At 42.0% G+C, this 15,413-nt stretch overlaps 2 protein-coding genes across 5 annotated transcripts in view; one reads left to right on the forward strand and one right to left on the reverse strand.

The window, feature by feature from the left end:
* ttn.2 (titin, tandem duplicate 2) overlaps positions 1 to 2,020 on the forward strand; it is a 185,012-nt gene extending 182,992 nt beyond the window's left edge. For both annotated transcript variants that reach the window (XM_069154449.1, XM_069154450.1), the window contains 2 exons: positions 50 to 343; positions 657 to 2,020. In XM_069154449.1, the coding sequence (XP_069010550.1) occupies positions 50 to 343; positions 657 to 949 (587 nt within the window). In that variant the 3' untranslated portion in view covers positions 950 to 2,020. The remainder of the gene's footprint in view (positions 1 to 49; positions 344 to 656) is intronic.
* A 4,778-nt stretch (positions 2,021 to 6,798) lies between these two features.
* The window catches only part of tsc22d1 (TSC22 domain family, member 1), a 29,502-nt gene continuing 20,887 nt past the window's right edge, over positions 6,799 to 15,413 (reverse strand). Inside the window, exons 1-3 of one of the 3 annotated variants that reach the window (XM_069154504.1) lie at positions 13,796 to 14,109; positions 9,784 to 9,835; positions 6,799 to 7,311 (exon numbers count right to left, since the gene is read on the reverse strand). In XM_069154504.1, the coding sequence (XP_069010605.1) occupies positions 7,042 to 7,311; positions 9,784 to 9,835; positions 13,796 to 13,905 (432 nt within the window). In that variant the 5' untranslated portion in view covers positions 13,906 to 14,109 and the 3' untranslated portion in view covers positions 6,799 to 7,041. Of the gene's footprint in view, positions 7,312 to 9,783; positions 9,836 to 10,183; positions 10,509 to 13,795; positions 14,110 to 15,413 lie in introns of those variants that run through there. The other 2 variants (XM_069154503.1, XM_069154502.1) reach the window with 2 other exon arrangements.

Below are 15,413 nucleotides of genomic sequence, written 5' to 3' on the forward strand. Positions count from 1 at the left end.
TACCAAGATCTAATCCAGTTTCAGGTTAATTTAAATTTTGAAGACTTAGTGTTTCCATCTTCAACAGGTTCAGCGATGATGAGTCACAAGGAATCTTCATCATCTATGACCTCAGCCATGATGATGAAGAAAGAAACCCACGTGATGGAGGAGTCTTCCTCCTTCTCTTCCTCCGCCCATCAGGCAATGATGTCCTCCATGATGGAGTCCAGCTCGTTCAGCAGCATGGCAGCTGAGATGAAGTTTGAGACCATGTCCATGTCCAGCATGTCCTCCATGACATCTGAGACGTACGCCATGAGCTCCAGCAGCCTCACGGAGGGATCCTCACTGCGAGCCATTGGTAAGACTCTGTTGTTCATCTGTGATACGATGGATCTTCGAATCCTGGTAACGGTACCTCTGCTTTAGCTCCTTCACTTTCACACTAATATGCACAGGTAACAGATTGGCCTTTCTTTTGAAATCGTAAAGCTCACAGACAAAAATGAAGCAACAAAGTTCAGCAAAACAAAGCTTCTTTTGTACCTGAATGTAAAAATCGAATTTTGTTTGCATTCCTCTCTTTCTGTTTTGAAAGAGTTTTGTGGCTGCTAACGTTTCATTAAAAATGGATTTTTCTTATTGCACTTACGTGCATGCACTGTGGGTTCCAGGTTCTGCTCCGAGGATCGAAGCTCTGCCGGAGGACATCAGTATCGAGCCGGGTAAAGTCCTGACGGTCACCTGCGCCTTCTCTGGTGACGCCAGACATATCGAGTGGTCCCGCGGAGGCAAAACCATTGAGGTGACTGCCGGCGGACGCTTCCACATCGAGACCACTGAGGACCTGACCACGCTCATCATCACCGGGGTGAAGGCGGAAGATGCTGGAACCTACACCCTGAAACTGTCGAGCGAGCTCGGATCTGACACAGCAACTGTTCACATTAGTATTCGATCAGTGTAAAAAAAAAAAAAAAAATCTAATCCTCCAAACGTCCCCTCTTCCCTACTTCCATACCTTTTTATTTATTAATTGAGCAAAATAATCTACTTGGTAAAGATCTGGATTTCTGTTCTTGTAAATATGAACTATTTTTGTACCAATCTTGACATTAATTTATGCCAAACTAGACTAAAGTCTAAAGTTGTTATAAAATGTGCCATATTGGATAACTATGACTTAGGATTTTTGATCCATTTTTCTGTGACATGTACATAATGTATATAGCCGAATTTAACGGTTATGGGAAATGTATGCATTGTTATTTATGACAATAATATTAACTGAAACAAAATGAAACTAAATGTGGTTTAACAGGAGAAAGTTTCCCCAGGACGAATACCCTGTCGAACCAAGAAACGAAACTCTGCGCCTCAACGATAAGTTGAAGTCTTTAAGATTGCCTCAACAGGTAGAGAGTCTCCCTGTTGACGTTAACTCAATCAGAGACAAAACTATGAACGCACTGCTGAGGAGAGGGAGAGCGGTGCTTTTGCATTGTAACAGGAGCGTGAGATCCTGAGTGCTGTTTTCATTTACCCTCATGGAAGCAGGACGACTGGACCTCGCGCTCCGACTGATTATGTCATACCGCCATTTCAATGACATGCTCACAGTGCGAGCGGCCTGCACTCCCTGAGCACAATTGTTTCTTTTTTGTTTTGTGCTCTGCTTCTGGCAAACAACCACTGGCTCAGGCTCTTCAGTTTTTACCATCAACCTGGCCAATCACATTCAATAAGAGTCCTCCTCTGCTTGTTTGCAGAGGCAGAGCTGTCTCTTGGAGGTCTGCAGTGTGTGTGCAGTTTGTGTGTTAGTTTTTAGAAGCTCAACTGTCAATCAAGCCGGGCCCCGCCAAGCAGATGTACCGCGGCTGAATCCAACGACTGCTGCGCTCGAAGAGGATGAGATGGTGTCGCGTGTCGCCCTGCACTTTGGTTTGATTGAAGTTAGAGTTGTAGCGTTGACTATTTTCGCAGCCTCCTTGAGTTTTTCTCCAATTATTGATTTAATAAAGCATGATTATCAGCACTACAGGATGTCTCTGCCCTGCTTATTGGAAGCCATTTCTTTTTCATTCTTTGGTTTTATCAAAAAATCTCATTGAACATCAAATAATGAGAAACCTGAAAAATAATGACTTTATGTCTTAAAATAATGACATAGTATCTCAAAATATGAACCTAGTATCTCAAAATAATGATAAACTTGATCATACAAATGATTTAGCACAAGCGTTTAACCATATTATCAACATTGGGCGGTTAGGGTTATTTTTTTTATTTTTTTTTATTATAATAAACTCATTGAGTCCAGCAGTTTGGTATAGAGTCAAAGGTAAATGTACAGGCCGCCGTATGTCAGTCAAGCTCTCCGAACTGGAGTGGCACCTCCGAGGTGTTTGGGTTGTGTTGGTTTGGTAGTGGATTTTTCCATTTGTTATCATTTTATTCTTATTATTCTTATTATTATTGTTTTTTTAAATAGAAGAGATTAGCGCAAGTGAGTCTGATATAACCGTTTTCAGTATCCATTTCCATGGGGACATTGGTGGGGTTTCACCCTTTCCAAGGAAGAGGAAAGGATTTAGATAGACAATCCTGGTGTTACTTCCACTTTTGGTACTTTTTGGTGGGGATTTCCACTGTACCTCAGTACCTGGTGTACCTCAGGGTCAAAGGGTGTGTCGACCATTACCACCAGACACCCTACCCGGGGACAGTCCCCCGGAGTCGGCCATGCTCCAGGGGGCAGAGCCCCTGTCCTTAATTAGGCTAAAAAGTAGTGATATTTTGTAGAATGGGCTATTTAGTCTTTAATATTTATAATTTTAAGAAAAAGACTATAGTAGCTCCACATTTTGTATGTTTTAATGTTTTTATCAATAGAGTAGAAGATGGTTGTGGTGAGGAAACATTTATTGGGTAATGGTTATTTTATCAGCTCTATGTAACCCACTCAAATTAAACCAAGGTCCCTGTGGGTTTAATCTGTCTTTTCCCCATTTGCTGTTGCCATTGTAGTCCAGCAGAGGGCAGTGGCGGAGACGACGACAGAAAATAACAGCTGAGTTCCCCTGAGAGAGAGATGGAGGTTAGAGTGAGACGTAGTAAGAAGGTAGAAAGGTGGAGTAAAAGCAGATAAAAAAAAAAAAAAGATGTTCGTTTCTCAACAAAAATTGTCCCGAAGTAAGTCACAAGGGGTACCGAAGCAATGCAGCGAATTTATGGATTGTTTGATTCATTCTCGGGAGTGTTCGAGAGTTTAATTTGACTGTGTGGATGTATTTTCTTGCAGACTGAGAAATTGTCTTCTTAACCATTAATGTCATGCAGTTCTGCTGTTTAATAAGTTTGTGTAAGTAGTGTGACTTTTTTTTCATATTTCGGACGACATGTTATAGTAAGACTTTTTTTTACATATTTTGGACAATTTGGATATTTTAGTCTTTACGCTTAAATGTACAAAACAAAAGATTTTGTTTTATTCATGTTCAAATGAGGGAGAATTCACTTTTTGACGATAAAAAAATGTGCCTTTAAATTCTCTGATTGGATTCCCGTTCAGGAGAATCTCGACTATGACCCTGAAAAATATCAAAGTTTTTCGCCAGCTATTACGGATTATTTTTAATGAATATTTTAAATTAGGAAATTTCAATGTCAAAATGTGAAAAAAGTGAACTTTGCCTTCGATTTTCTCAGTAACTGTAAGGTATAAACTCTTGATATAAAGTAGGGTCATAGTCAGGAGGGACTTTAACAGGAATCCACTCATTGTTTAACGCCACCTATTCAGGATTTTGTTTTATTCATGTTCAAATGACGGGCAAAACACTTTTTGACAATACAAATTTTTATTTGCCTTTAAATTCCTAACCACTATAGTATCTCGTCCAAACCATGAAAAAAGTCATACTTTTTTGAGAATGTTGAACGCGAAGACAAAATGTCTTTCAAAAGTATCTTTCGACAGTATGTCGAAAATATGAAAAAAAGGCAAACTTTTGATATTTCTCGGGGTCATAGTCGACATTCTCCTGAACGGGAATCCAGTCAACGTTTTTCGCCAGCTATTACGGGTTATTTTTAATGAATATTTTAAATTAGGAAATTTCAATGTCAAAATGCGGAAAGTGAACTTTGCCTTCGATTGAAAAAAGTCATAGTCCAGGTGATCCTGAACGAAATGTGAAAAAAAAGTCATAGTCCAGGTGATCCTGAACGAAATGTGAAAAAAAAGTCATAGTCCAGGTGATCCTGAACGAAATGTGAAAAAAAAGTCATACTATAGCAAGTCGTCCGAAATATCTAAAAAAAAAAAAGTCAGACTATAGCATGTCCTCAAAAGCACCAAAGAAAGTCACATTATCACAGGCACAATGGTGTCACTACACTGCTGGTGCCTTTCATTGAGAAGGTCATTGGTTTGATTCCCACCGGAGACATGCTTGTCAATTAAAAAACACTTTTACTATAGCATTTTGAAAGGGAATTTTTCCCTTTTTTGGAAATTTTGAAAGGTAAATTTGACCTTTTTTGGAAATTTTGAAAGGTAAATTTTTTTCATGGAAATTTGGAAACAAAACATGAAAAATAGTCATACTACAGCATGTCGTTCAAAATATGAAAGAAAAAAAAAGTCATACTATAGCACGTTCTCCAAAATTTCATAAAACTATCACTAAACTTTGTTGGCCAAAATGTCATACAATTATTGCAGTAGAGTATGTTGTCCAAAATGTCACAGAGATGCCATACTGTATGAGGAGGTTTTCATGACATGTATAGATGTTGCTGTCAGGATAGAAGTTGCGCGTGAACTACGCACATTTTAGAATGAAAAGCTTCTTCGCAGAAGCACCCAGATGGGTTATGACAGATATGCACGTAAACCATCAGACGCACTCAATCGCTAGGCGGTAATTCTAGTTTAAATATGGTTTCCCTCTCACCAAACCCAATCAAAATGTCATGTATTTTACACAAAACTAAAATTGCACATCTAAAATAAAATTTCAACAAAAATAACCTTTTTCATCTGCACGGCAGGAATTTTATTATTTGCAGAAATGATTGTGACATCATTCTCGCCCGTGCGCGACTGCCTCGATCTCTCATCTCGGCCGGCAGCCCAAAGTCAGCGATTGCGGGACACACTAACAAGCACACGAGCTTCACCGGGAGAGAGATGCGAGAGAGAATATCGTAACGTTTTGTAGACGAGACCCAATATAATTGAAGCTTAACAGCAGCACTATGCTGCACACTGCGGTAAAACTCCCTATTATGTACTTCTTGGCTGCACAAAACCGTCGGTTCATAGTCACTTATGCCACTTTGGACCAAAACAAAGAAGCTGCCAAACTTGGCCCGTGGGCCCCAAATTGGGCTGCTCCGGTACACCCGCGTGACATCACAAGTGACTGATCGATCGGCGTTCGGAGGCCGGGTTCACATTCGCCCGCCTGGTGGACGAGAGGAAAGAGAAGACGACCAGCTCGTTATTCTTCTTTAAGCATGTTTATTGAAAGTTGTGAAGTGCAGCTGTCAAGTGCAATTGTGGTATGTTTTGTTTCATTATCTCATCCGGTCTTTGCGGAAACATGCACAGAACATGAGCATACAACTGATACACAGAATGAAAAAGAAAGAACAGCTCCAGAGTTTGTATTTTTTGTATTTTTTTTTTTCTTTTTCTTTAAAGGTCGAGTTTTTAAAGATATTGTTCATCCAAAAAGTACTTCACTGTCAAAAGTTAAAAAAAAAAAAAATTAAAAAAAAAAAAAAAAAAAAAAGTGTGATACTTGAGAAAGAAAATGAAGAGAGTCGAGTGAAAATGATTTTACAGTCAAGAGTTAATGTAGCAGTACGGGGACAACACTTGTACGTGTCGTCATTTAAATAAACCTAAACTCCTGTCGATCCACTGTCCTGAAAATACAGCATTAAAAATAGGTGACACAGACCAGCGCCTTCCTGCTCACCTGCATCAATCTGTGTGACCTAGATAGCATCTGTTGTTTTTCTCCTCCTCCTCCTCCTCCTCCTCCTCCTCCAGTATTTTACATGGTACTTACACTATACAGAAATATACATCATCTTCTGCCCATCAAACTGGTAAGAAAAAAAATAAAATGCAGCTTAGCCCAAAGTCTCGACCCTGTCGGATAAAGTTGAAATTACATGCCACGGCGGGGTCGAGGAAACAGCGATGATGAGCTTTGTCGAGGGCAAAAATGAGGAGCTTGAAAGTGAAATACTGAAAATAGATTTATCATCATCTCCATAAGAAACCGTGTTTTGTTCGTCCCGTCAACCCCACAGCTGGAGTAACGTCATCGATGCTGCCAAGTGATGTTCAAAATATCCACCCGCACCCTCCCGCCCCGGACTTCCCCATTCCAGATGGGGACTTTGTCATGATAATAATTGCTCACATTCTTCATTTGTCACTCTGAGAAGGCTTTTTTTCTCTCTCTCTCTCTCTCTCTCTCTCTTTCTTTTTCGACCTGGGACTTTAGGATCTTGCCTTGAGAGAGAACTGCTTTTATTTACATCATTCAGCAAAATACAATCCTCCACCTCCTGCCGCTCGGCCGCCGTCGTCATCATCGACATCACTTAAAATCCAGACACAGGCACAGTGATTTATTTAAATCTATAGTTAAGTATATGGTCGCCGCTGATAAGCTGTTTTGTTTCTCCTTGGTTAGACATTATAGTTGATGACCAAGGGTTATTTGGCAAATGTTTGATGATTCATCTTCCTCAGAAACAACCCCCCTCCCTTCCCCCCCCCCCCCCCCTCCTCCTCCTCCTCCTCCTCCTCCGTACAGCATCTCCAGATTGTCACCCTCCACTGTGCCTCGCAGCACAGCACCACTTGTCCCACCGGCTGAACTCCTTCTGAGATAAATATGTGCAAATTCTTGTCTAAACAGCGTAACCTCCTGCTGTGGAAGGCAAACTTTGGCTCTGCAGCTGTAGCAGAACTCAAAAAAAATGTCTGTCGAGTCGGTCCGTCCGTCCGTCCGTCTGTCTTTGCAGGCCGGGCTACGCCGACGGGCCAGAGCTGTGCGAAGCGGGCTGGGCGAGGGTGGCGGCGCTCGGGGGTCCCGGTGTGGCCACTGTTGGAGGGGCGGGCGGAGAGCCCGTCTGAACCTGGGCCTGGAACTGGGCCATTTGTTCTGGACTGGCTAGTGTCTTCAGCAGCGTGTTCTCCTGCTCCAGCTGAGAGTTGCGCTCTATCAGCTCCTTGATCTGCTCCTTCAGGACCTCCACCTCCTCGCGCACAGCGTACATCAGGTGACTCTTCACCAGGTCCTGAAACACACCGAGGGGAAAGGCTCGTGACCGTCGAGGTCACGTCAGCAAAAAAAAAAAAGTCAAGCACCCAACGAGGGATGCTGATCAGCGTAGGGCGACAAAAGCTTAAAAACGGAAAAGAGGAAATGGTCCCAAAGTGAATATTTCTGGAGATTTGACCGGTTTTTAAAATGAGTCTTTAATTATCATTAAATGCTCGATGCCGTGTGCTTGTTGCGAGAGTGCACACAGCACAACATCCTCAAGCCTACTGCGTCGAGCATGAAAATCAATCATCAATATTCTGTAGTGGAGAGGTTTTTTTTATTTTTTTTAATTTTTTAAACTTAACATGAATGAGTTGCCATGAATGTCTCCATCTAAGTGTGTTGAAGTAGGATGAATCTTTTGTTTGAAAGAAAATAAATAATAATAATAAATATGTTTTACATAATCTAAGTTATTATTTTATGTCTACATCTACCAGGCGGTCATCACAATAAAATTAAGCGCAATCAAAATGTTAATTTGAGGCTTGATTATGTCTGGAATTAGGTGGAAAATGTTGGGCATGAAACATTTCAGCAATGGAAGCTATCAGCTCGGCCTGGCATGAGCATGGCAAATGATTTTGATTAACAATTTAATGATCTTTTTCGATCCATTTCATGCCTAAGTATTTTATACAAAGACACATACAGCTTATGAGGAAGAAAAGCCATTTGTTGGCTGTGCCGTTTGGCATTGCGACTAAATCCATGATGTTTATGTCAATCAATGCCCTTCGAAATGAGGTAAAATATTAGAAGTTAAAGGCCTCCAGATAAACAGCCGGTGATGCTGATTCTCCACCCCATTAAACTGCAGCAGAAGTAGGAGGTGCAACAATATCACGTCGTTAAAACAACATCAGTCGAACCACAAATGGTGGAAGAACCATGTGGAAATAGTGAAGCAGATGTGACTATTATGTTAGTTTCATCCAGCTGTTTTTATAAAGATGAATCAAAAACGTTTTTTTTTTACGGTTCTGTAAAATGACCGTTGTCAGCCGAATAAATGCACTAACTGCAGTAGGCCTAATATCAGCATATAAACAAAAAGTCCAATATTTGGCATCCAAGCACTAACCCATAAGTTCCTCAACCTTGTTTATCCAAAGGCTTATTAGTTTTTACATTTTGGATTTTTCATGAAGTTGAACATGAAAAATCAGGCCACAAATGAACCTCATAAAATGATAAGAAATACACAAGATACAAATGTAAAGATACAGCTAACATATACAGAGCCGGTAAAGTGCACTGTTGAATCTATAGTATAACGGTCAAAGTTACATCTTTAACATGTAAACTTTGAACAAAAACGTTTGATCTTATACAGTGTGGATGTTAAACGTTTTGCTCGTCGAGGAATTTGTAATGATTTTGAGAACCTGACCTTGTGACCTCTTCCACCGCACAATATTTTCCAAACTTACCTTAAAAGTTGGTTTTCTTTTTAAACCATCTCTACCAAGTGAAACTGTCACAATTATTCATAACTGCCCGATGGACATTGCTTCACCCGAGTGCACCCGGTTTGCATGATTCTCAAAATAACTTCCATTCATCTGTTTAAAAGCAGCAGGATGAAACTAACAGAAATGTCTTATTTTACTGAAATGCCAATGGGGGGAAAAATGAACACGCCAAAATGACAACATCAAAATGATTGCAACCTAAATGCATAAAAAGATAAGCGCAAACAGCATTTTAAAAGCAAAGGCATTATCTGAACTAATCGTGTGATAATACAATAAGATGATGATGAAGGAAAAGATGTGGGAGAGTTTTCCCAGGCTGCTACGTCATCGTTAACCCTCCATTTCAGTATCAGCCAATCAGAGGCCGAGATATTTATAACCGGGCGTGTGAGTCTTTTAGTTTGCCTAGCAACAGCGCTGGCAGCAGCGACAACAGAAACAGAAAACAAAAGCGCTGTTTGGCTTTCCGGGAATAAAACGCTGAATTCAAATCATTTTTAACAACACCACACGTAATCCAACACGTTATTACCGATTAAAAAATTAAAAAAAAAACATCGTGATGTTGTCTCAAGTTGGATACAGCGGTTGGTTTTTAAGGTAGCGATAAACAAAGATAGATTTAAGCTAGTTTCTGATCAGTATTTTTTTTTTTTTTTTTTTTTTAAAAACGGGGCCACTGAATATAATACATTTTACAGAGTCATATGGAGTAAAAGCATTCATTTAACTTAAGTTAGTTTGTGTTTTGTTGCCGGAGATTTCAAATGAAAACACACCGTCAACAACACGATGATGAAACTGCACGGGTACATAGACGTGTGCAGGAAATAAAGAATTAAAACTAGCCCTCTCCCCAAGACCGTTTATTTGCTTTTAGTCCTATTTTTGTTAAAATAACGACACCTTCCCTTTGCATAAAATGGAGTAAAAGCAGCGTAAAGAGAAACTGTTGGAAAACTCACCATTGCTTGTTCAATCTTGTTGTCTATGGCCACAACGCTGGCTCCCGACGAACTGCAGCGAGGACAAAAAGAAACATAAACATTTTTTAATTTTTTTTTTTTAAGAAAACAAAACTGTGCCGCGGAGTTAAAAAAAAAAAAAAAAAAAAAAGATGGAGAAGCGCAGCCTCCACCGAAAACCAGCGTCGCTCTCCTTCACAGAAATGCGGGCCGTCACAGGAAGCGACTGGAAATTTCTACAAAATCTACGGCCTGGTTTCATTTCTCACGCGCACTCTTCCAGGAAGGCCTCAACGGCCGTGTGTGTGCGCGCGCGCGTGTGTGTGTGTGTGTGTGTGTAGCATCGGCGGCCTCCATCCCGCCGCGGTCTCTCTCTCTCTCTCTCCACACGGTATTTTACCTATTGTCGAGCTTGACGTGCGAGCTCTCTGCGCTCAGCAACGACGACAGAAACGATATGGAGAAATTTCTCAGCTGGCACAGATCCACAGCCACGGTGTAGCACGGCGGGTCCATGCTGTTCATGTTTAATAGTCCGCGTCCCAACTCGACCTCCTCGCGACCGGGTCCGCTGCGTACATCCACGCGCGCTGCTCTCTCTCTCTCTCTCTCGTTATTCTGGTCCGGTTGAAGCTCGTGCACCGACCGCAGCGGCAAAGCTACAACCCAAGGTCAGCTCATCTCGGCGAATACACGAAATATCTGCAGCTCGACGGGGGGGACAAAGCTCCGCATAATTTATCCGGCGACACGCCGACGAGCCGGCTCCTGATTGGTCGAGGCGGAGGCAGCTTGGATAATTTATTCGGGAACGCCCCCACCTGTCGCTCAGCTGACGCGCTTTTTGCATAAAATATTCCGGCAACAGAGAGGAGGTGGATGGAACCGGGGAAAACCGGATGGCAGAGGAGGAAGAAAGAGCTGTGGTGCTGAAAAACAGGCCGGGGAAGGGCACGATTTAAGACCGTTAAATTACTGCGACAACAATCAGCTTCTGCTTGAATGTAACTTGTCGACTGCTACAGGGACGTTTTAAACGCAGGGGTTCACTCCAACTGAACCACTTAAGAGATGTAATCTCGTTTTTATCTCCACAACTATAACATTACATGTTTTTCCATACCATCAGTTTTTAGGTGATGTGTGTTTTTACGGTATCACCACAAAATCAAGAGGATAGTTAAGAGTACATTTCGGATGAGCTCTGTGGGAATCAAAATGCTTCAGATTGCCATTCAGTGCTGTCTTCTGTACACATATGTTGCCCCCTTGTGTTTCTGTATAGTACTGCAGAACTGAGGATGAGCCACATTAAGACATCCTGACAAAAAGCCTCAAAATATAAATTATTACCCTGAGCTCAAAGGGTGAAAACATGATGTTTGAGACTGTTAAAGCACGAGACTGAAAGCTGGAACTATTGAAACAGACATCCATCAATACAAATGGTGTCACACTTGGAAACCTGGTGTGTAACAGATTAACACAGACGCAATGGTCCCAATGTACAACCAATACGCATGCACGGCCCAACAGGTTTAACTGAAAAAGAGCAAAGGAGACGTTGTCAGTCAAATCTCACTGTTAACAGCATGACCCATGTATGTTGGTCCCTTTCTGTCTTTAAGGAGACGGAGGACATGGTGGATCAATCCGACTCAAACGTTATCACACACCCAAAAATGCCTTCGCAAAAATGTACAGCGAGGGAGTATCTTTGTCACACAGAAACACCTAAAACATCTCCTCCACACTGACGCCTCAGACATCCACAAAGCAACACCTCCTACGCACACACCTCCCCTACACTCTCTCTGAAAGGACACTCTCACACATTCAATGTACTCCCCCAAACCCTCAAAATCTCCTGAACATGCACTTTTGCCTCTGATCACACCCATGTGCACACAGTACGGGCCTCAGCTCACAAGGTCAGCCCGTGTCACAAACTGCAGGTCCAGGCTGTGAAGTGTTGAGAACTACTGACGTGAACCTCAAGGGCCTGAATGACACACAGCTACCCGAGACCGATGTTGACATGTCTGAGGATTATTGGCATTATTTAGAAATGGAGGACTAAAAGTGTTGAACTGTTAAGATTTTAAAATATTGTAAGACTTAGTTAGTCTGTAATGACACAACAGATGGCATATCAGTCACCTTTAATGGAGGGGGGGGGGGGGCTTCAGCTAATTTGGGTATCAAGAACACAGTTGTGCGTTATAACACAACCGTATCACAAAGAGGGACTCGAACGTGGTGTCTTGTACAGATGTCAGACCCTGCTCGTCTTTGTTCCCAGTCAAACACTTGAGTGCTTATCAAGAAGACAAATACCTGAAGAAGCTCTAAGCCATTCTTATCTCTTCCGGTCTGGTCTTTGACTAAGAAGAGGGTTAAACCAATTATCCACACCCAAATAGCCGGTACAACAAGGAGGAAATAAAACCCACGTGTTATGTGGTCAAATTTAGAGGCGTACACACCAAACACGCAGAGGAGCAGATACCTGGTTGCCGTGGCAGCCGTCCAGGAGGAAAACTAAACGCTGTTCTGAGAAAAGGCTCTTTAATAAGCTAACTGTCAACAACAATATTTACATGCTTTAAACAACAAATCCAGTGTTGAAGGACCACAGAGTGCCGGAAAACAACTGCTATTTAGCCAAATTGCTACTGCTATTTAAAGGTCTGTTTAGATTAGCAGGGTTTGTAAATGAATGTTTACGCTTCAACGGGAAAAATTCAGAGTTACGTCTTTCATTTACAAACACTCCACTGTAATATCACCATGTTCTCCGGGTGCCGTTTTTCTATTTACAAAGTCGCTGTGATACTTTGTGGAACCTAACATCACCAGGGTTCTGCTTGATTAGTATGTGTGCTTGATTTAGCACAAAACACTGCAGAGTTATTACCGTGCCTGTATTATTGGCAGGTCAGTCCACTGACGGCCCTGCTACTCTGCTGTATAAAACCAGCAGCCCAGTGACCTACTGAAGCAACTCCAGAGAGAAATGACACAAACTGTATGAAGCCCAGCGATGGCTGGTGTTCTGCTTTCTGCTGACGGTAATTAATAGTGATGTTGGCTCTCTTCACAGTTTAGTAGATTTTTAAAAATATCAATGTGGTTTTTTGTTTTGTTTTACCACTACACAGTACATGGGGCTGACCATATTAGAACCACCTCTTAATATAATGTAATCTACCGCAACGTCACCAACAACTGTGGCCTCGAAAATCACCATCCGGTTAAACTAATCTTCAGTTTGCGGAGTCAAAATTTAGTGCAGGACTGTTATACTGGGCTGTATTAGACTGTACAGCTGCCATTAACAAATAAGTAACTGTTCTTCCGCCTTTAAACTCCTTCTCAGTGCATATTTCTTTTAAGAAAACCTCTACAAATGTAACCATAACTAAGTTGGGATTCCTGTAACGCTGCAGTTGTTCAAATCTGTCCCTTATTGATAAAAAAAATAAGCCGAAAGGCTTATCTTGTAAAGCAAAGATAATGCTCCATATGTTGTTATATAGTGCTGCAAAAAAAGGAGGATGACTTTATGTGAGATGGAGGACCAGATGGGCCAATGTGAAAAGCAACAGAACGTTTAAAAAAATAAATAAATAAATTTAAAAAAAAAAAACAGCAGAGCACGGCAAGCAATGTAGTGACAAAAAAAAAAAAAAAAAACATGCTGTGGGTTTAATTACTCAGTCCCCTGCAGGCTTACATTTATACCACATATGTACTACACAGTATTTCATCTACTCTACATTTGACTTTCCATTAACACTCCCTCCAGTTTCTCTCCTGTAGTTATTATATTGAGAAGGACTAAAAGTACGACCAAGTATCCCTCGATGCTAACGGCACCCGTGAAGCCATGAATGACTGAACTGAAAGGACAATATAGCCGTGCAGCCTTTTGTGTGCAGCTACTGTAGTGATTGGCCGAGGCAGTGCTACAGTGCACAGACTCCTTGGGGATTCCCTGTCTCTATTTTACCTTTTGAGATGCTGCTCCAGCTCCCAGAACAAAAGCTTCATAGTCATCTCGTCATGGCCTTGCACACGTATTCCCCGCACTCTCATGGAGCCGCTGGCGAGCAGGAACATCCACACTCCAAAAAGTAACACAGCGGCGTGTCTCCGCGCTTCTTTGTTTAGTGTTCTCTGAACACCCCTCGTTTCTCCTTAAATGTAGAGAACGGATCTGGGTCACGCCTATAGATGCACGAGCAACTGCAGCTGCACAGTGAATTAAAGGCAGCGTGCAGGGTTACAGTGCTTGTATGTGTGTGCTCCTCATTTTTCCTCTATGTCATCCCTTTGGGTTTGAATGGCTGACTAGAGAGTGAATTACTGAATACGGACACTTACTGGGCGGGTGGTGACGTGTGATCATGTGATGCTGGGAGTTACATAAACCATCAACACAGATTAGTATGTGGCCCAGTGATTTTCCCGCTCCTCCACAAGCCCTCTGCCCTCTATAGCCTGAGACACCGCGGTACAATCAGTTTGAGCCTTAACTCTGCAGACAGCACTAATTTCAGTCAAAGCCTCCCCCGATTCCAAATATAACGGATCAGCTGTTTTACTGACCGTCAAACAATTATATGTGTCTTTTGAATAATGTGATTTTATAAGCATTTAAATGAATGTTGGTCCACTGAACCAAACTGTCCCAAAAGTCAAAGGTGACCGAAGTCTCCAATTTTTCTTGTCACATCAAGGTTGTCACAATCACTCGGAGGTCAAAGTCATCCGGGTTTATGTTCTCCCTGTCAACTTGTTGGTTTTGTTTGCACTTTCAAAGTGAGTTGCGATTTTTCTTTGCACCCCTATGAATTTGTATGCCAGCCCTCTGCGTGATAGACCAGAGACCCTGTGCTATGGGGTCTTATCTTGTCATTTCTCATTGAAAAGGCGGCCTTAAGATGGCTTAGCGCCTCGGCAGATAGAAAACACAGCACGCACTCACAGGGCCTCCACTGGCTTAGAGACAGCCGGCCAAGAAACAACAGGTAAAGGATGAGCACAATGCAGAGGGATTTCACTTGTCCTAACAGACTCGGCGTGCTGGGGTGAATCAGTAGCACATGATTTCTGGGTGTGTCATACGGTCCTACCGCAGCATACCGGTTTAGGTAAACTACTCGTAACAGGGTTCAAACACTTTGAATCAAACGCTAACCTACCGGCCGACTACCTCACTTCTCCGTAATACAATTTAGTTGTAAGCTCCGTGTCCCCTGTGTGAGGGTCTCTGTGAACAGACATGATCACTTCTTGTACGAGGGTGAATACAGCAGCTGGCAACACAGATGTTTCTCCTTATTTTTTTTTTCTTCAAAAATGATCCGAGCAAAAGCCGATATTGATGAAGTGTGCAATGTGGAAACATGTTTTATTCTCAGTATTCAAGCTGACAAAATAAGTTCTGTGTTTTCCAGGCTATTTATCCGCAAATGCACAAACACATGTCTTTGCTGGGGCATCACACATCTGTGCTGCTGATCTTGAAACATGAAGCAAACAAGAACTTTACACCGAAACCAGTTTTAGATCAAATCCGAGGTGAGGCTAAACAGGCGATGCTGTTGGAGCATCAAGCTTAATTT

Source organism: Embiotoca jacksoni, unplaced genomic scaffold (assembly GCF_022577435.1).
Source record: "Embiotoca jacksoni isolate LCO1_2020_lvr unplaced genomic scaffold, fEmbJac1.0.p SCAF_2, whole genome shotgun sequence".
NCBI lineage: Eukaryota > Metazoa > Chordata > Actinopteri > Embiotocidae > Embiotoca > Embiotoca jacksoni.